Raw genomic sequence first — 22,391 nt, 5'->3', positions numbered from 1 at the left:
AACCCTAAACCCTAAACGCCGTTATCTTTGCCGAGTGCTTGATTTTTGGCACTCGGCAAAGGGTGTATTTGCCGAGTGTCAGCTGACCGACACTCGGCAAATAAAATATTTTTTTGGCTGGATACTGGCGGACAGTCCGCCAGGACCTCTCGGGGTCAGCCAGCAGAACTTATCATTTTTCTTCCATCCAACTATCTCTTCGTGGGCCCATCGTGTTATGTCCGTGGGAGGCTGTCCAAAACCCTCTATACCTCTTGGATGAAGCTCCTCTATCTCTCTTCATCCACATAACACAACTAGCTCCTCTCACTCTCTCTTCCTTCCCCACGGACAACACCCCCCATTGCCCCCCATTGTCCGTGGAGCCAAGGATTCGGTTCCTCCGCAAGGTCCACGGCGAAGGAGCCCCTCCACAGGCTGCAAGAACCTTCTCCCCTCGTTTCCAATCCTTTGGAAGCACTTCCATTCATCCTAGGGCAAGAACAAGGTATATGCAATCCTCCATCGATCTCTCTACTCGATGCATATCTTGAGGAATGCTTTTAGCTATTGTTTCCTGCTAGGTAGAGCGTGCTATTCCTTGAAAATCTTGAAGAATGGATGGCTAAATCTTTAGTTCACATGTTCATGTTCATTTCATAACCTAAACCTTTATTCAAGTCGATCTCCCAATCTATCCACTCATTGTTGTTCAAAATTTAAGTCTAGACTTCCATTATCATCTAGAATGTGCCTACAAAGTTTGAGCCCCATTGGATTAATTCTTGACGTCACATGTTTTCGCGGGAACATTCAAAACTGAGAGGTCCTGGCGGACAGTCCGCCCCAGGTCCTCTCAGTCTTGATTGTTACTGCATAATCCTTTGTTTGTATCCACCCGTTCTTTCATTACTTCTAATCAAGCAGTATACTTCCTATACATGTACAGATGGTGCATGAGAGGAGGACCAAGTTCTTGCATGATCCCGTCTCCAACTCCGATTCCGATGAAATTGAAGTCGTTCCTCCACCTAAGCGCAAAAGGAAGCCAACGCCCAAAATTTCAATGAGTCGAGCTGGGCAAATGGGCGGTCCTAGCCATGCGGCACCCAGGCGTAGCTACCAAAGAGCTGCTCAACCACAAGGTGATGTGCCTCAAGAGGAGGTTCCTATCTTTGATGAGTACCCTCCACTCCAACCCTACCGGAAGTATATCATGCACAGACCGGAGTACACAAGGATCAACTTCGGTGACCCTGGAGTGAAGCGAGTGGATTACACCACAAAGCAAAGAGGTGCTGTATTTAAGGAAAGAAAGGAAAATCCTTATGATTATGAGAAGTACATCACGGATAGGAGGTTTTGGAGCAAATTTCAAGCTGATTGGTACATATCCGTCTTTATTGAGAAGAAGAATGCTATCACCGTCTCCAAGTACATCAATTGGGATGAAATGAGTGAGAAAAATAATCCAACCTTTGACTTGGTCATACGTGAATGTGAGAGGAAACACCTCTATGAATTCTTGGCCCTCAATGAAAATTGGAACAATGAGTTGGTTGCTCAATTTTGCTCCACTGCTTGGTTTGAAGGTGAGGGCAAGAATTCCTTTATTCACTTCAATCTTCAAGGGCGCGCCTTCTGGGTTTCATACAAGCAATTTGCTACTATCCTTAAGCTTGATGACACTCTAGATGAGATGGAAATTCACGATGACATCAATCCAACGGATGAAGCTCTTATGACTCTCTATCGGGATGAGGATCCGGATATAGCGACGACTCATGGACTACGTCCATATATGGAGATCATGAACAGGATATTCCGAGAGACCTTGACTCCCAAGAGGGGTGATCGCACCAAGATTCATGGTACGGTCAAGAACCTTCTTCTAGCTATGGACTTTGATCACCCGCCCTTCAGTGTCTTTCACTTTTTCTGGACGGAGTTGAGGTACATGCTCCATCATGGCAGTAATCCAGTTATCTATGCTCCATACATTCAAAGGATGATTAATGCCGTGACTGGAATGGAGTTTGGATATGATGCGGTCCATGCCCCATATTGCCCACAGCCTCCCAAGGAGCAAGAGTTTCCACCAGAGGGCGAGTCTCCCCCATCAGCTCACTCTCCACCCCAGCCCACTATGGATATGCCCTCCACCTCGGCGATGCCTTCCTCTTCTAGGACTCGTCCTCGCAGGAAAGGCAATGCCTTTATTTCTGGCTTGAAAGCTCTCTTCAAAGTATGCCGCAACACCAACGATGTAGTTCGTGCTCACGCTCGGGCAAATCAGCAGAGTATCAACAGGATTGAGCGCCACCTTGGCATTGAGGAGACGGATTGGCCCTCATTTCCGCCTTCTCCTCCTAGGGACTTTCCAACTGCGTGGGAGCATTATGATGTAGGTGATGATGATGATGATGATGATGATGAGGATGATGAGTGATTACTGCTCCGAGCTTCCATTTGTCTTTTCTCTTTTTGGTGTTTGATGCCAAAGGGGGAGAAGATTGTATCCTAGCATTCCTAGCATTCTTATCTTTCCATCCTTTAGAGTCGTTGTGAGACTTTGGATCTATGTGAGACTTGGCTTGTATCGTATTTGAACTAACTTGGCTTGTAATTTCTAATTTCTTTTTATGGATGATGTTTGCATGGTTGTGATCTTATTGCTTTTCTATGTTTGTGAAATCATGTGATATTACATTATCTTGGTTTTATCTCATCATGATGCTTTGACTTTATTTGGTTTGCTCATTATGAAATGAAGCCAACCCATGCCTTGAACAGAAAAATGCAAACCCGACGATTCGTTAAAATTGGAGAATGGTACCAGTTCAAGAAATGTGGTTCAAGCGAAGATAATTCTTTGTTTTATATTTTCTTTAGTCTAGGTATACCGTACTATCAAGGGGGATGTGGAAAGTGTGTGGTAGAACACAAATAAACCAAATCCGGAACCCATGCATTGAACAGAAAAATGCAAACCCGAGTGGTCCTGGCGGACAGTCCGCCAGTCCTGGCGGATAGTCCGCCAGGACACGTAAAAACAGCCTAACGGCTAGTTTTTAGTGAGGCTCTGTATATATCCCTTCGACCCCAACGGGAAATCCACCCTGCCAAACTGCATAAGCTTAGCCTCAAGCACCTTCTAAGCACTCCAAAACTCCCCAAAGTGAAACCCTAGCTTCCCCACTCCAAATCCTTGGTCTAGGGTTGGGTTTGAGCAAGATCTAAGCAAGATTCAAGTTCTTTCCCAAGAGATTCACCAGCTTTGCTGAGGGAGCAAGATCCAAGCAAGATTTAAGCGATTGTTATCACATTTTAAGCCATTGTGAGCGCTTTGGCTGATCAGCAAATGAGGAGTCCAAATTTCTTAGCCTCAGTAGCCATGTAGGCCCAGGCACCCCGCGCACGCGTGCAGCAGGAACTGCCGCAGCGACCAAGATGCTCATGTTTTTCCATCGACGTCGCGTTAGCTAGATGCTTCCTGTGCGTGAGAGCTTTTGGGTAAAGGGCTGCTCCATTTATGGCTTTATTATCACAATATTTCCCGATTAACAACGCAACCTCTTCTATCGCTCCTAGTAACAGATGAGTGTGAAATTCACCAGTGACACGGACAAACTTTTTTCATTGCCTGGATAGAGAGTGTGATGTTGTGTTGTGCAACTTGCTTGCCAATTGGATGCTCACGTGATAAAGTTATGACTATTTTTTTCTCGTATCCAGTCCAATAATATATATATATATATATATATATATATATATATATATATATATATATATATATCATAACGGACATCACATGCAGTTTATATATATATATATATATATATGACAATAAACATTACACACATTTCATATATGACAATACTCATACAAGTCCATACAAATTCATACAAAGTTCATACAAGTTCAAATGTCCCGAGCCAGCATAAATGAACATATACAGTCCATACAAGTTTGGAAACGTTCATACAACTCACTGGGTCGGCGGCGGCGGCGGAGGCGGTGGCGGCGGGACAAACCCGTAAATAGCTTCTAAGGCATAGTCCTTTGCTTCAGAATCTTCAAGTTTCAAGAATATCTGACGCTGCTCCCAATTTAACCTGCATAAATTTAGAACAGAACGAAGTTCTTTGCCTTTGAAACCACACCTCATAGCTTTGTCACAACAATTTTCCATACTCAGTCGACCCATGAAGAGTTGTGCGGCAAATTCTTTATCTTCCATCAGGTTTGAAAAACGTTCACCAAAGCTTGAATCTGACTTGCCACTGCTGGTGGACTCTGCGTTGCATGTCATCTTCATCTTCATCTTCTTTCTGGGATTAGGCTCATCGGCTACATTATCATTGTCTACAAGATGTGTCGGCAGGGTCTCGACGACATAGTCAGGCGTAACATAGTCAAACACTGCCGCATATGTGAGCCAATGCTCTGAAATATAGTGCTCACCCGCCTGCATAAACCAAAAAAAAACTTGTGGATTGGAAGGGTATTAAGATTAAGCTAAGTTTCGGATTATGATATGGATTGCAATGCTTACCAAATGGAGTTTGACATCATTTTCCAATGCAGTAACATGTTCTTTTATATCATCGATACTCAAGTTGCAACCCACAACTTGTAGAGTTCGTGCAACTTTTTCCAGTACATCAGGATTAGTAGCTCTCCACTGATCCTTACTATCCGCAAACTTTATGTTATGCAAAGAAAGAAGGATTCTTTTTCGCGTGTCCATCGGATCAGTTGGAAACCTACAATTTATAATCCAGCTTACTTTTGACTTTCCTGTTGAAAAATAATTATAAGGATGCAGACAAACTTACATTTCATACTCCAGCTCTATCGGTCCACTTAATAATATTAAAAAAAACTTGCGTCAGAACTATTTGGAAATGTGCAAATAATTTCGTATACAAATTATAAGGACAACTAAACCTTGAGCTTCCACATGATTCCGACTGGGTGTTTTCCTTAAACCTTGCAGGTGAGCTTCTTTTCGACCGGGTGTTCAACTGAAATAATGAGTCAATAAGTCATTGGGAAATTTGTATGCAAAAAACTTGTTGGATATTTGATTTAGTCCCGCCATGAATCAAGCCAACTGGACCGATTAACTTTGGAACACCTCAATTCAACTAAAACAAACCTGTGTTGGACTGGGCCTTCGAGCTGAGAGCGGCGGTACAGTCGAACACGATTCCTCAGTTGACACTGAACTGGACATACAATGGCTAGTTGTTGAAACTGATGGAACGAAGTCCTGCCAAGAAGGAAATAAAATCCATATACATTATGGATCAATGCACAAAAAAAGAGATGTCTTATTTTATAAATACATAGCCGAGAATAATATCAATTGCATATGATACAAGTTTTTATGAACAAAACAACGTGTAATGGCGTAGGTCAAAAACACAGATTTAGGGTCTCATATGGTCGAAAGCTTATCAGCTCAAAATTGTTTGCCCCCCAAAAAATACAAGTAGCAATACCTATATATTGAACAAGTACAGATCACAGTCCCAGATTGCTCTATTCTCCCAGTTACTCAAGGTGTAAGCCAACCCTACTTAATTCTGGAAAGTCATCATGTAGTTGGCCGCAAGGAGCACTCAGCTGATATCACAAGTGCGAAAGGGGTGTTAATTGTTGACTAAAAGCCCCAAGACATGCCTATGGTAAGTTTCTTTCGGTCTCACAAGTTACGAAAATTGTGAGAGCAACATGACAGCCAAAGGTAACAGACAACAAGCACTCTCTGCACAGCACAAAGAAATAGCGGTCAGTCAGAACTGAGGCGTCCTGGCGGACAGTCCGCCAGGCCCTCTCAGTTCTGATTGTTACAGCATAATCCTGTGTTTGTCTCCACCCGTTCTTTCGTTACTTCTAATCAAGCAAAGAGAAAATAGGGAGGTTATTAAAAAAAATCAACATACCTTGGTTAGCAATCAGTCACTGAAGAATATAGCTTCTTGCTGGATCAGCCTTTTTTAGATAATCAACCTGAAATCAACATGCATAAGGTGGGATGCGAGTGGTAATGGAGAAACAAGTAGCGAGATCTTTAAAATGAATGACTTGTGTGCAACTACATTGAAAAGTCAGAGGCAGACATTCTCAGCACACGCCGGGGGCGGGGCCGCGGCGGCGGCGGCGGCGAGGGCGTAGGCCGGGGGCACGGCTGCGGCGGGGGTGCCGGCCGGGGCCGCGGGGCGGGAGAGCGGCGGCAGCGCGGGCCGGGCGGGGCCGGCTGGGGCCGCGGGGCGGGAGAGCGGCGGCGGCGCGGGCGGCGGCCGGGAACGCGGGCGGGGGTGCGGGCTGGGTGGGGGCGCGGCGCGGGCCGGGCGGGGGCGGGGGCGCGGGCCGGGGCGCGGGCGGGGGCGGGGGCGCGGGCGGGCGGGCGCGGGCGGCGGCCGGGAATGCGGGCGGGTGCGCGAGCCGGGGCCGCGGGGCGGCGCGGCGGGGGCGGCGCGGGTGCGGGCGGCGGCCGGGAACGCGGGCGGGGGCGCGAGCCGGGGCCGCGGGGCGGGGGAGCGGCGGCGGCGCGGCGGGGGCGGCGCGGGCGCGGGCGGCGGCCGGGAACGCGGGCGGGGGAGCGGCGGCGGCGCGGCGGGGGCGCGGCGCGGCGGGCGGGCGGGCGGGCGCGGGCGGGCGCGGGCGGTGGCGCGTGCGGGCGGCGCGCGGCGCGGGCGCGGGCGGCGGCCGGGAACGCGGGCGGCGGCGGGCGTGGGCGGCCGGGAACGCGGGCGGGGGAGCGGCGGCGACGCGGCGGGGGCGGCGGGGGCGCGGCGCGGCGGGCGGGCGGGCGCGGGTGGGCGCGGGCGGCGCAGGAGGGGGCGCGTGCGGGCGGCGCGCGGCGCGGGCGCGGGCGGCGGCCGGGAACGCGGGCGGGGGCGCGGGGCGGGGGAGCGGCGGCGGCGCAGCGGGCCCGGGGGCGGGGGCGGCGGCTCAATCGAAGATAGCGGGGCCGGGGGCTTTGCCGAGTGCCGCGGATCTGAGGCACTCGGCAAACATGGGGTTTTGCCGAGCGCCAGATCTAGGGCACTCGGCAAACAAGCGGGTTTATCTCGCCCGCCCACCGCACGCCCGCCCACGCCCGCCCGCACGCCGCCGCCCACGCCCCCGCCCACGGCCGCCGCCCGCCGCCGCCCACGCCCACGCCCGGCCGCCGCCGCCCGCCGCCCGCGCCCGCCCGCCGCCGCCCACGCCCACGCCCACGGCCGCCGCCGCCCGCGCCCGCCACCCGCCGCCCGCCGCCCGCGCCCGCCGCCCGCCGCCCGCGCCCGCCGCCCACGCCCGCCCGCCGTGCCGCCCACGCCCGCCGCCGCCTACGCCCACGCCGCCCGTGCCGCCCACGCCCGCCGCCGCGCCCGCCGCCCACGCCCACGCCGCCCACGCCCACGCCGCCGCGCCCGCCCACGGCGCGCCCGCCCACGCCCACGCCGCCCCGCCCGCCCACGCCGCCGCGCCCGCCCGCCCACGCTGCCGCGCCCGCCAACGCCGCGCCCGCCCACGCCGCGCCCGCCCACGCCCACGCCCGCCCGCCGCCGAGGCCGTGGGCTCGCCGCCCCGAGGCCGCTGGCTCGCCGCTCCGAGGCCGCGGGCTCGCCGCCCCGAGGCCGCTGGCTCGCCGCTCCGAGGCCGCGGGCTCGCCGCCCCGAGGCCACCGACGCCGCTGCTCACACCCCGATGCCGCTGCTCCCACACAGCAGTCTTCCCAACGCCGTCGTCTCGCCGGGGAGCGCTCCTCGGGTGCTGTCGCCGACCGTCCGTCCGCCGCCGGCAACGTCGCCTCCAGTCTAGGTGACGACCCCGCCTTGCTAGTACATAAGATGATTGCAATGCTTGTGAAGTATGTGTTCGCGTATGCCCGATAGATCTACCCCTTGTGGATTGGAGATTTGAAAAGGATATTAAAAGGAAACAATTGCTTAATTATAGTAATGATTTCGGAGTTTGTGAGTTAAGAAGTGAGCTAAACATTATTGACTCTAGGAGTGTTGAATGAAATGTTGCACACCTGCTTGGCTAGTAGATAATTTCTTATTTAAGCAAAAAGAATCTCCAAAATGATGCATGCTTTGTTTGTGAAAATCTCGATTTCTCTTGGTTGTTGATCTAAAGTGGTAAACTTTTTTTAGGTTGGCTTGAAAACTGTGTTTTATTTGTGTTCTGCTTTGTCTCATATGCAGCCAATCATCCCTCTAAGATATCTAAAAGTTTGGATCAATCCCTTGGAACGAAGGTTTTTTGGCTGGCTGAGAGGTCCTGGCGGACTGTCCGCCAGTACTGGCGGACAGTCCGCCAGGACATGTCTCGGTCAGCCAGCAGAACTGAGCATTTTTCTTTCATCCAACGTATCTCTTCGTGGGCCCATCGTCTATAGAGACTTCGTATTAATTTAGTTTTACTAGACTTTTATCATATATAATTGATAATAACTAGTTTTCGTTGTGTATAGTAGACGATGGAGGACCGTAGGTGGATGTACAGTGGTCACCGTAGTAAGAGAGATGTCAGCCCTGAGTGGATTAAGAACACCAATGAATTCTTGGAACAGGCGTGGGGCGAGAATGCTAAAGGAGCGGCTAGAATTTTCTGTCCATGCAGCAAGTGTGCTAACAGGAAAAGACAAACACAGGATGTCATGGGGGAACATCTCTTCCTTAATGGATTTACACCAAACTATACCCGGTGGATCCATCATGGTGAAGGCCATCGTAGGAGAGAGGACGTGGTCAGACCACGTGTCGAGGATTGTGATGCTGAGGCTGGTGTAGTGGACATGTTAGATGACTATCATGAGGCACACGTTGCTGAAGAACTTGTAGAGGAGGAGGCTGAGGGGTCCGCAAAGGCGTTTTACGATATGTTTGCCTCAGCACAGAAACCCCTTCACGGACATACAAAAGTTTCTCAGCTGGATGCCATTGGACGAGTAATGGCGTTGAAGTCGCGGTACAGCCTGAGCAGAGACATCTTTGATGGTATAGTGACAGTTATTGGCAGCCTGCTTCCAGAGGGTCACATCCTGCCAAAGAGTATGTACGAGTCACAGAAACTTCTTCGTGCACTCAAGATGCCGTATGACAAGATACATGCCTGTCCGAACGGATGTGTCCTGTTCAGGAAAGAATACACGGAAGAAAAGTACTGTCCGAAGTGTAAATCCTCTAGGTTCTTGGAGGTTGACTCTGGTGATGGCAACAAGAGGCAGCTTGATATCCCCGTGACAATCCTACGTCACCTGCCGGCCATACCGAGGATCCAACGGCTGTACATGACTGAGGAATCCGCGAAACAGATGACATGGCATAAGAAAGGGAAACGATACAATCCTCACAAGATGGTACATGCATCAGATGGTGAAGCATGGACCTACTTTGATAGCATTCATCGAGACAAAGCCAGTGAGGCTCGTAATGTTCGTATTGCGCTGGCAACTGATGGATTCAATCCGTATGGAGCGATGGCTGCCACATACACATGTTGGCCCATGTTTCTGATTCCCCTCAATCTCCCCCCAGGCATAGCATTCCAACGACAGAACGTGTTGTTATCGTTGATTATTCCTGGACACCCGGGGAAAAATATGGGTGTGTTCATGGAGCCGCTGATTGATGAATTGGTCCATGCTTGGGAGGAAGGGGTATGGACATATGATCGGGCCACAAAGACCAACTTCAAGATGCATGTTTGGTATCAATACTCTCTGCACGATTTTCTGGCGTATGGGGTCTTCTGCGGGTGGTGTGTTCACGGCAAATTCCCATGTCCGGTATGCAAGGAACGTCTTAGGTTCCTTTGGTTGCAGAAGGGTGGTAAGTATGTTGCGTTCGACAAACATCGACAGTTCCTACCTCTTGACCATCCATTCAGACGAGACATCAAAAACTTTACAAAAGGTGTTACAGTGACAGACCTCGCAAGTCCGATGAGGACTAGTGCCGAGATTCGTCAGCAGATAGATGGTCTCTTGATCAATCCAAAGGGTGGCTTTGTGGGATATAGTGAGCAACATATGTGGACTCATAAGTCGGGCTTGACTCGGCTCCCGTACTATGACGACCTGCTCCTTCCACACAACATTGATATGATGCACACTGAAAAGAATGTTGCTGAAGCACTTTGGGCAACAATCATGGATATTCCCACGAAGACAAAGGACAATGTTAAGGCTAGGTTGGATCTAGCAATATTGTGTGACAGACCAAACTTAGAAATGAGGCCTCCTGCACGAGGAAAGACATGGAGAAGGCCTAAGGCCGATTATGTCTTGAGCAAGCCCCAAAGGATAGAAGTACTACAATGGATCAAGGCGTTGATGTTCCCTGATGGCTATGCAGCTAATCTGAGTAGAGGAGTCAACTTGTCTACTTTGCGAGTCTTAGGTATGAAGAGTCATGACTACCATATATGGATTGAGCGGCTTCTTCCAGCGATGGTTCGAGGTTATGTCCCTGAGCATGTTTGGCTGGTACTTGCAGAGTTGAGCTACTTCTTCCGCACACTTTGTGCAAAGGAGTTATCATGGACCTTAGTTGCAGACTTGGAAAGAATCGCACCGGTGTTGTTATGTAAGTTGGAGAAGATCTTTCCACCCGGATTCTTTAATCCGATGGAGCATATGATATTGCATCTCCCGTATGAGGCACGAATGGGGGGTCCCGTGCAGGGTCGGTGGTGCTATCCAATTGAGAGATGCCTAAAGGTTATCCGAAAGAAATGTGGAAATAAAAGCAAAATTGAGGGTTCCATTGCCGAGGCATACATTCTGGAGGAGGTGTCGAACTTTACATCAGTATACTATGGTGACAACCTACCTAGTGTGCATAATCCACCGGCTCGTTACAATGCTAGCGAAAATGACTCGAGACTCAGCCTTTTTCAAGGTCAGCTTGGAACTGCAAGTGGTTCGACCACCAAGAGGTTGAGTCATCAAGAGTGGTGTCGGATCATGCTGTATGTGTTGACCAACCTTGACGAGGTGACACCGTACATGCAACAATTTATTCAAGAATTCTGGCGTCAATCAAGGGATATCACGGAGCAGGAATTAGATACCCTGCTCAAACAAGGTGCAGGAAATGGATCCCCCAATTTTATTTCTTGGTTCAAACAGAAGGTACGGTCCAATCTGGCCCGTACTTAGTTTTCACTCTAAGTTGTTTTTACTTAGTTTGTCCAATCGTACTTGAACTTGCAGGGCGTTAACGATGCGACCTTGAGTGCCGAGTTGAGACAGGTGGCCGGTGGCTTTGGATATAAGGTCAAGTCATATTCTGGTTATGACGTGAATGGATATCGTTTTTGTACAAGCAGTCATGAGGATTGTCGACCCAATCGAAAGACCACAAATTCTGGGGTGTTTACTCCCGGCCTTGATGGGATTGAGTATTATGGAAGAATTGAAGAAATATACGAACTCAGCTACTATGGTTCGAAACCACTTAATCCCGTGATATTCAAATGTCATTGGTTTGACCCTCAAGCAATGAGACGGACGCATTCTAATGTTGGGCTAGTCGAAATTCGACAGGATTCAGTCATGACCATAGACGATGTCTATGTTGTTGCTCAACAGGCTATACAAGTTTATTATCTCCCATATGCGTGTGAAAGCAAAGAGCATCTTAAGGGTTGGTATATTGTGTGCAAGACATCACCGCACGGTAGAGTACCTGTCCCTAACGATGATGATTACAACTTAGATCCAAACATATATGACGGAGAGTTCTTTCAAGAAGAGGGGCTACAAGGGCGATTCGAGATAGAATTAACCGAGGCAAACGAAATGGAAGTTGAAGCGGTTGATGATGCGGGGGAGGAGGAAGAGGTGCAGAGCGTTAAGGATTTACACATGCTAGAACGACTACAAGTAGACAATGCAAATGAAGACACCGAGTCTTCTGATCTTATTGGTTACGACATGATTGATAGTGATGATGAGGACTATGATCCAGCTAATCCCGACTACGATGAATATTTTTAGTCAATGTAAGACTATATTATTACGTATTGATGTTCTATTTTCTTCATGTATTTATCTAAGTATGTATTATATATTTATCTGTACTTATTACGTAATTATAGTTGTTGATCTAAAGTGGTAAACTTTTTTTATGTTGTCTTGAAAACTGTGTTTTATTTGTCTTCTGCTTTGTCTCATATACATCCAATCATCCCTCTAAGATATCTTAAAGTTTGGATCAATCCCTTGGAATTAAAGAAGGTTTTTTGGCTGGCTGAGAGGTCCTGGCGGACTGTCCGCCAGGAATGGCGAACAGTCCGCCAGGACAGCTCGGGATCAGCCAGCAGAACTGATCATTTTTCTTTCATCCAAAGTATCTCTTCGTGGGCCCATCGTCTTATGTCCGTGGGAGGCTGTCCAAAACCCCCTATACCTCTTGGATGAAGCTCCTCTATCTCTATTCATCCACATAACACAACTCGGTTTTCTTTATGTATTTATCTTGGATGAAGCTCCTCTATCTCTCTTCATCCACATAATTATTATGTAATTATGTTCTATTTTCTTTATGTATTTATCTAAGTATGTGTTATATATTTATCTGTACTAATTAATTTTCTTTTAATTGCAGGGGATTCACCAGAGATGGTGGGCCGCGGGATGAAGAAGAGTGTAGCGGCCCTTCACAAGAGGTTTTCGGGGGGGAGCAGTGAGCCGACGTCCGGGGCGGCTGAGGGACCGTCTTACAGGAGGAGGAGGGGGAGTGGCAGGAGGGTGATGACACAGGCGCCGCCGGAGGAGGAGCATGCGCTCCCGGAGGAGGAGGTGCCTCCCGGAGGAGGAGGTGCCGCCGGAGGAGGAGGAGCAGGCGCTCCCGGAGGGGAGGACGAGCAGGCGGACCAGGTGGTCCACCAGGAGGGGCCAGGGGACGACGAGCAGGCGGACGAGGAGGGCACGGAGGCCTCTGCTTCGTCAACCGTCTACCAGCGAGGTCCGGCGAGTCTCCCCCAGCGACCGATTCCTGAAGCAAAACGCCCGATCATAGCTCCCCAAGGGGATAAGTAAGTAAATTTACATGTTTTCAGTACATGTTTACGTTATAATTTCAATTTTGTGGTAGAAATTAAAAATTTTTATCAATCACCTGTGCAGGAACTGGATAGTTGTGGAGAGGCCCGTTGGTGCTCACAGACGCCATGTGAATGGCATCTTGGGTCTTCTGGTTAGGGATCACTTCCCTGGCCTGGTCACGTTGGCCGGAGAGCCGTGTCCGGCCTATACGTGGGAGCACTACCGGGCCGTCCCCGACATGCGGGATGTTGCCGGCAGACAGTGGCCCAACTTGGCTGAGCGAGTGAAGGGCGAGCTTTGGGTAAGTGATCAATATATCGCATTCGTTGCACATCCTTGATAATATGATTGAAATAATGATATCGTGTTTATTGCAGGATTTCTACAGACTACAGGCCAGGATGGACGCGTAGGCGGATGTGGTTGCCGAGTATCGCTGCAAAAAGCTCATTACCGACATGTTCTACGAGCAGCGCCTCCAGTCAATCATCAACTACCACGCCGTCGTCCTTGGACAGAAGGTCACCAAGGCGCAAGCAAGAACTATGACGTTGACTGAGGAGCAGTACTTGCAGGTAAATACCAAAATTTGATTTATTTGAACATTAAGTTGGCTTAATGTCCTCTACTAATATGTCTTCTACTTGATGTCATGTAGATGGTTCCTCATTGGTGTGCCCACTTTCCTGAGTGCTGGCAGCAGATAGTTGCTAAGTGGTTATCCGACGACTGGAACGCTGTGCACCAGGAGCATCGTGAGCACCGTCTGACTATGGCCGGTGTGCCACACCACCAAGGCAACCGTAACATGACCGAGTACGCCCAAGCATGGGTACGCGACTTTACTTGTTTTGTGGTTATTGAACTATGCATGATTTCTCATCATCTTGTTTCTCGCAGTCGGCGGCACATGGAGGGCAGCAGTGCAACAAATTCATGGCGTATGCTCTATCCCACAAGGGTAAAGCGACATCCAGCGTCAGCTACAACGCGGAGGACGGGCCCGAGGCGTACAGCAACCCGAGCATCTATACTCGCCTCAATGAGTACACATCGATGGCGAGGGAGGTGCACGGACCAGAGTACGATCCGACCCAGGAGGATCTTGACGCTGAAATTGTCATGAAGGTCGGAGGAGGAAAGAAGCATGGACAGTACTGGATTTGCGACGGCACGATCGACTCCTCTTCTACTCCGACTCTATCTCAGATAAAAGCACGGCAAACGAGCTCGAGCGCAGGCATTCGACCTCGTCCGGACAGTTCGACGAGCCAAGTCCAGGCACTCCAGGTTGTTGCTTGTTCATACGTTTTTTTCTATTATATTACATAACTTCGCTTTTGTATTATTGTAATATTGGGGTAAAAATTTTGCAGGCTCAGCTGCAAGAAGAGAGGAGAGAACGTATGGAGTTGGAGGCAAGGATGAGGGCGGAGATGGAGGCCGAGCGGGAGGCTGACCGACAGAGGATGGCGAGCATGTTCGCGTACATTCAGAGTCTTGGCGCCGCGACGGGTCTACCTCCGCCACCTCCCTTCGTCACCCCACCTAGACCACCCACCGATCCGTTTTCTACTTCAGTGAGTATGCAATGTTCAATATGTCGTTTATTTTGTCGTTTCACTCATACATTTCATCTATATGTTGCAGAATCAGTCGGCGGCCTCCAATGATCCGTATATTTCTCCAAATCAGACCAACCAGAACAACTAGCCACCTTCGGCATAGATGATGGAGTTATTTGCATTTGAGACTTAGCTAGACTGAATGTACTTTGATTGTTCATTGTGTACTTTGTGATATACTTGGCTACAGTGAATGTGCCTACAAAGTTTGAGCCCCAGTGGATTAATTCTTGACGTCACTAGTTTTCGCGGTAACAATCAGGCCTGAGAGTGCTTTGAGGCCTTAAAGAAGAAAGGACCACAAATTTCAAACCTACTATTCACAAAACATGGCAACTAAATTATGTTCAAGTCGTGTTTAAATTGTATAAAAGATAAATATGGTCGGAAAATTATGAAACTTGTCGAGATGCCATGTTATCATGTGAGGACATTGTGATAAAATTTGTATAAAATTTCGTGAAAGTTTGACATCTACGATGCTTAACACTTAATCGGATGTCACATGAAATCATATATCTCTTTGAAGAACTATCAATTTATAAGCATTGTATGTTTTAACTTCCACGAAACCTCCTCATATTTTTATCATAGCTTCCCCATATGATATCATTAAATCTCGACAAATTTCATAATTTTCCGACCATATTTGCTTTTTATACATTTTTAAAATAACTAGATATGAAATTCGTCGTCATGTTTCGTGGACAACAAGTTTGAAATTTCTGATTTTTTTTCTCGATAACCTCTCAACGCATCCTTCAATAACGTGAATATAATTTTTTCATTCATTATTTTCCTTTTTTTGAGTGACTTGTAGCTCAATTTTCAATAAATACAAAAATTAAATAAATTGGGGAAAGGTCACTGAAAAATGTGACCTCTTTGCCGAGTGCCGCCCGTCTCGCACTCGGCAAAGAGTACCCTTTGCCGAGTGCCTCCGATCTGGCACTCGGCAAAGAGCTGACTTTGCCGAGTGCCGCCGATCTGGCACTCGGCAAAGCTATTCAATATACGGCCCCGCGCGCGGCCCGCTCCCTCGCTCCCATGCACAGCACTTAACGAAATTTTTGCCAAAGGCCCCACGCCCGCCCCCGCCCCCGCCCCCGCCGCCGCCCCCGACCCCGGCCCCGCGCGCCCCGCCGCCGGCTGCGCCCCCGCCCCCGCCCCCGGCCTGCGCCCCGTGCCCCCGGCCCCCCCCCCCCCGCCGCTGGCCGTCCGGCCCCGCCCCGCGCCCCCGCCGCCGCCCCCGGCCCCGCGCGCCCCTGCCGTCGGCTGCTGCCCCGCCCCCGGCCCGCGGCCCCGCCGCCGCCCCCGCCCCCGGCCCCCAAGACATTGACACATCAAGAGTGGCGCCAGATAATGCTATATGTGTTGACCAACCTTGACGAGGTGGTGCCGTACATGAAGCAATTTATTCATGAATTCTGGCATCGATCAAGGGAACCTACCCAACAGGAATGTGATACCCTTTTTAGCCAGGGTGCTGGAAATGGAGCGCCCGATTTCATTCATTGGTTCAAACAGCAGGTAACCGTGCAATCTAGCTTGTACTTAGTTTGTCATTTGAAGTTGGTCCCATATACGAGGCATACAATGATCAAATGTGCTTGAACATGCAGGGCCATACGATGAATGCTGAGTTGAGACAGGTAGCCGATGGCTTTGCCCTTAGGGTCAGGTCATATTCTGTTTATGACGTGAATGGATATCGTTTTTGTACAGCAAGCTACGAGGCAAGTCGACCCAATCGAAAGACCACAAATACTGGAGTTTTTACTCCTGGCCTTGATGGGATCGAGTATTATGGAAGAATTGAAGAAATATACGAACTCAGTTTTTATGGTTGCAAACCTCTTAATCCTGTCATATTCAAATGTCATTGGTTTGATCCTGAAGTAACGAGACGGACATATTCTAATCTTGGACTAGTGGAAATTCGACAGGATTCCGTCTTCCCTGGAGACGATGTGTATATTGTGGCCCAACAGGCTAGACAAGTTTATTATCTCCCATATGCGTGCCAAACCAAAGAGCATCTTAAGGGTTGGTATATTGTGCATAAGGTATCACCGCACGGTAAAGTACCTGTTCCAAACGATGAAGACTACAATTTAGACCCAAACACATATGACGGAGAATTCTTTCAAGAAGAGGGGCTAGAAGGGCGATTTGAGATAGACTTAACCAAAGCGGACAGAATGGATGTTGAAACGGTTGTTGATGAGGAGGAGGATGAGGTCCAAAATGTGAAAGAACTACAAATGCTAGAACGATTATATTTAGGCAATGCCAATGATGACGTTGATCCTTCGGATACTGTTGATTATGATTTGATTGATAGTGATGATGAGACTTATGATCCAGCTAATCCCGATTATGAAGATTATTTTTAATCAATGTAATACTATATTATTATGCATTTATGTTTAATTTATTTTGCATCTCTTTCTAAGTACGTCTTGTTTATATGTACTAATTACTTTACTCTTCTTAATTGCAGGTGATTGAACAAAGATGGTAGGCAGTGGGTTGAGGACCGTTAGGTCGCTTTACCAGAGGGCTAGGTCAGCTACATCTGGGCCGTCTGAGAGGAGGAGGGGGAGGAGGGGGACGCCGCAGGTGCCCCCACAGGAGGCGGAGGAGGAGGAGGCGCAGGTGGGGCAGCAAGACGCTATGGAGGAGAAGGGGCATGTGCAGGAGGAGGAGGAGGAGGAGGAGGTGCAGGAGGAGGACGAGGCGCAGCAGACCGCCTCTGGTTCTGGTGCCTCTGGTTCGTCGAGCGTCTACTTGCGAGGTTAGAATCTTTATATGTTTTCATTGCTTCTTTATGTTATACGTTCATAGTCAAAGTTGAAACTAACAATTTTTCTTAATCACATGTACAGGTCCTGCCAGTCTCCCTAAACGACCGATACCTCGTGAGAGGCGCCCGTTGATTCGACCCGAAGGGGAAAAGTAAGTAACTTTTCATATTTTCATTTCTTCTTCTTGTTATATGTTCAAATTCAAATTTGAAACTATTAAGAGGTCTTAATCATTTGTGCAGGTCATGGACGATTGTGCAGAGTGCAGGTGCTGCTCACAAACGCTGTCAATGGCATCCTCGGTCTTCTGTGCAGGGAACACTTCCCTGGCCTGGTTGAGTACGGTGGAGTGACGGAGCCGGCCTATACGTTCGACCACTACGCCGCCGCCCCTGATGCTGAAGATCGGGATGGCAGGGTATTCAACAACAAGACGGAGCGGGTGAAACAAGAGCTGTGGGTAAGTGCTAAATACATTGCATTCATTTCACATTCTTAAAAAAATGAATGGTATACATCGTGTTTCCATGTTTCCATGCAGGATTTCTTCAGATGTGAGCATGGATTTGAGGACAAAGCTGATGTGGTGGCCACCAAAGTATGTAAGAAACGAGTCGTGGATATGCACTATGAGGCGCGTATCCAGGCCATTATTAGTTTTCACGGCAACGTTCTTGGACAGAGGGTCACCAAAACGGAAGTAAGAACCATGTCTTTGACTGAGGAGCAGTATTTGCAGGTAAATAAAGAAAATTAATATGCATTCTGGTTTACATTAAGCAGGCTTAATTTCATCTTCGAATATTTCAAATACTTGATGCCCTGTAGACGACTCCTTATTGGTGCCTCGGGCATCAAGAGTGCTGGCGACAGATGGTGCAGAAGTGGTGCTCCGACGAGTGGGAGGAGTCGCACAACGCTTGTCGGGAGCGACGTTTGTTGATGCCAGGTGCAACACACCATCAAGGCAGTCGCAGCCTCAGTGGATACGCAGAAGCATGGGTACGCGAATGAATTTATTTAATGTAACACTCAATTATGCATGATTTTTAATCGTCTTGCTTGTTTTCTTGCAGTCGTCGTCACATGGTGGCCAGCCTTGCGGCCTCTTGAAGGCATATGCTATGTCCCATAAGGGCAAGGCGACGTCTGACGTCAACTACGATCCGGAGGACGGGCCCGAGGCATACAGCAACCCCATGGTCCATACCCGCCTCAATGCGTACACAACGATGGCAAGGGAGGTCCATGGTCCAGAGTTTGATCCGGCCACCGAGGACCTTGACGGAGAAGTCGTCATGAGGGTTGGAGGAGGTAAGAATCATGGGCGGTATTGGATTGCCGACAGCGCAATCGACTCGTCCTCTACTTCTACTCTATCTCAGATTAGAGCAAGGAGCACGAGTGCGAGCCCAGGCATACGACCTCGGCAAGACACTTCACAGTACCGGATACAGGCACTCCAGGTCATTTCTTATTCGTCGTTCATTGATTATTGTATACCATTTCTTTGTATTATCATAACATTGGAGTGAAAATTTTGTAGGCCGAATTAGAAGAAGAGAGAAGGCTACATCTGGAGAACGAGCATAGGATGAGGGATATGTTTGCCTACATGCAGACTCTTGGTGCCGCAACGGGTGTAGCTTCACCACCTTCATTGTTCGCTTCACCTCGACCTCCTGCGGAGTTTTCTACTCCTGTGAGTATGGATAAGTTTTAGCCATGTCTGACCTTTACTTATCTTGTCTCACACATGGGATCGCTTCTCCTCTTTGCAGAATCAATCGGCGGCCTCAAATGACCCTCATGTTTCTCCAACTACGCCGGTATGGAGGTCGCCGGGTTGGAGGTCTTGAACATGATTCTTACCACCTGTTTCTATAGACTTCTCATGTTTTTGGACATCTATGGACTATATTGTGAGACATGCATATTTATGATCTGTAATAATAGTACGTGTGTGAACCGATTTGGGATATGTATGTGAATCAATTGTGTTTGTAGTATAGATGTGATGTTTGTGATATAGATGTGATATTGGTGATCTTTGTGATGATATAATGTTTTCTGATATATATGTATATGTGTGGATGAAATCGAAAAAAACAGATTAAAATGGGAAATCTGAAGATTCTTTGCCGAGTGTAAACACTCGGCAAAGAGTGAAGAATCTTTGCCGCGTGTGAACACTCGGCAAAGACCGAAGAATTTTTGCCGAGTGCCAGACATCCCGACACTCGGCAAAGGAGGCTACTTTGCCGAGTGCCAGGATGTCTGACACTCGGCAAAGGAGGCTACTTTGCCGAGCGCCAGGATGTCTGACACTCGGCAAAGGAGGCTAATTTGCCGAGTGCCTATAACATGACACTCGGCAAAATAACAGTCTTTGCCGAGTGCCAAATTCTGGCACTCGGCAAATCGTCCGTCATATGCCCTTGTTCCGTCACGGCGCTTAAAGTTTGCCGAGCGCCGCGCTTTGCGCTCGGCAAAGACTTTGCCGAGTGCCCGACGAAATGCACTCGGCAAAGTACCCTTTGCCGACAATCTCTCTTCCGTGTGTCCTTTGCCGAGTGCAACACTCGGCAAAGTCTTTGCCGAGTGTTTTTTGAGTTTTGCCGAGTGTTTTTTACACTCAGCAAATTAACTGTTTCCGTAGTGTGCAGGTATTATCATCTACTATGTCAAATTGTGAACTATGCGCAACACTCTATACAAATTGAGCTGACACCAGCATCGAGTCATCAAATTATGTAAGATGTGCTTAAGTAGAAACAGAAAAAGGAAACTTAACTGGACAGGGTTTTGCCTCTTCACACAATGTCAAAGAAAAGGAACTACAATCAAAGAGCAGTAGCTGCCACATCTTTTAGTTCCAAAACAGAGACAATAGGCGCTCAGATGCATGTCAGAATGCAGAATGTCGAAGCTGACGAGATAAAGTCATTACTGTTTCTCATGATACCCGACAATAGTTCACGTTTCACCTATCAAAAGTTGCATGATAGAATACTCTGTATGTTCCAGACATTACCAGCCAACAAGTAATACAACAAAATAACAGTGTAAATAGGAGTCTTAACAATTCCATTAGGCGACGCAGTAGCATGGCCCTTAACACTAAGCAAAATGTATCGCAGCCGTAAATCACGGCACCAGGTAAAAAGAAAAACTACCCACAAACCACTGAGCAAGAATCGTTTCGATTTCCCGAGATCCTACACACACTTATGCTGCTCGATTCAGCTTACATGCTACAGATTTAGCGTCTCATATAGAATCTTGAGATTACTGTGGTGTTGAACCAGGTGGCGGTGGATGCTGTGGTGGCGGTGGTGGTGGTGCAAGACCATCATTGCCCATTCCCTGCTAGAATCAGCAATGCCATACTTTAGTACATATGATCAACCCACAGCGATATGATTAAATGATGCAGAACCAATATTAGCATATTAGATGGACACAGATGATCTATTCTAGTCACCTGTTATCTCATAAATGCATCAGCAGGTACTACCTGGTAAGAGCTTAGACCAGGAATGGATGTCATTTGTCCTTGTGAAGCCATTTGTCCCTGAGGCCGGTTGTACATGCCACCCATAGGAAAATTTTGCATGCCAGATGAGCCTGATGCACCTTGGATGCTTCCCATCCCATTTGGGAAGTCACCCATCGGGGCTAGGATAGTGACCTTATATACGGACGTGGTGCTCAGGTACGTAGGATCCTTCGAATATGACCGTGCTCCACGGTGTTGTAGGGGTAGGCGGCAGGTGGTGACAGCCCTATTCGTCCGCCATGATTCGTCGTGGTTTATGAACTTCCCAACATTCGGGTATGGTGTAGGAGTTTTGAAAGTTGTAACAACCCTAACAGTACCTGGGTCGGGACATTCTCTCTAATATCTGGAGTCTTAGCTCTGAGCCACAATCATGTATCTTGTTTAACCTTTTATGTATCTTGTTTAACCATTGCTAATATGAATAGATGCCTATAGGACCTATTTTGTATGCCTATGCTCCCGCTAACATTAGGTTTATTCGTTTATTCTTTATTCTGGAGATTGGCTTAAGTGTGTGTCACGTTACCCTATTATCATTTATTATGACTTACCCCTGTATGAAATGTAGTTTATAACTTAAGCATATTGTCCTGATTATGTATCCAGTAAACTCTTTTACACCATGCCATACTTTGGAAAAATATAAATAACGATACACTAATACTCTTCGGGTGAAATGCTACAACGGTATATCCGTAGGTTAAGAAATATCAACAGGCATTTCTGGCGCTGTTGTCGGGGATGGCACTGGTTAAAATAATTTACTAATACACAATCTTGGCTATGTGTCTAAGAAGTAGCTACTGCTTATTACAGGCTAATGTTGCTATTATTTTGTCCTGATGGATAAAAGTAGAGTAGTATATGACTGATTTCTCCCTGCTGATAGACTTCATTGGAAATCCAGAGAAGCTCGTGAGAAGGGTCCGACCTCGCGTCGTCCCTCCTCAAATCGTTCTCCCGGCAAGGAATCAGTCATCCATGCACAATCTGCTGCTATGGCCGAAAAGACTCTTCATGACTTTTCCGTCCCTCCTTGCCAACGTGCCACCGGACCCCACATCATCGTCGGGGATGTGAATTTAGAGTTGAAATCAAGTCTGATCAACATGGTGCAGGTTAGCCCATTTTGTGGCAAGCCAAACGAGGATGCCAACACTCATCTTCAAAACTTCCATGAGCTGTGCGAAATCGTAGTGATACGAGGAGCCACAACTGATGCCATCACGCTCCGTCTATTTCCCTTCTCCCTCCTGTGGAAGGCGAAATAGTGGTTCTACAAGGACAAGAAAGCCATCAGCACGTGGCACAAATGTTCCACGACGTTCTTCACAAAATTCTTCCCTCTGGGCAAAACAAAT

The 22,391-nt window shown here is 48.5% G+C and overlaps 1 protein-coding gene across 1 annotated transcript; it reads left to right on the top strand.

Moving 5' to 3' along the window:
• Window positions 1-134: 134 nt before the first annotated feature.
• On the top strand, window positions 135-2,428 carry LOC112881241. The gene is made up of 2 exons (XM_025945917.1): window positions 135-487; window positions 929-2,428. Exon 2 carries the CDS (start codon window positions 929-931, stop codon window positions 2,426-2,428), a length of 1,500 nt encoding a protein of 499 aa, XP_025801702.1. The 5' UTR covers window positions 135-487.
• Window positions 2,429-22,391: the final 19,963 nt, after the last annotated feature.

This window comes from Panicum hallii, chromosome 2, assembly GCF_002211085.1.
Source record: "Panicum hallii strain FIL2 chromosome 2, PHallii_v3.1, whole genome shotgun sequence".
NCBI classification, from domain to species: Eukaryota; Viridiplantae; Streptophyta; class Magnoliopsida; order Poales; family Poaceae; genus Panicum; species Panicum hallii.
Note: the sequence above shows the minus strand (reverse complement) of the source record. Positions and strands in the feature narration are given on the sequence as shown.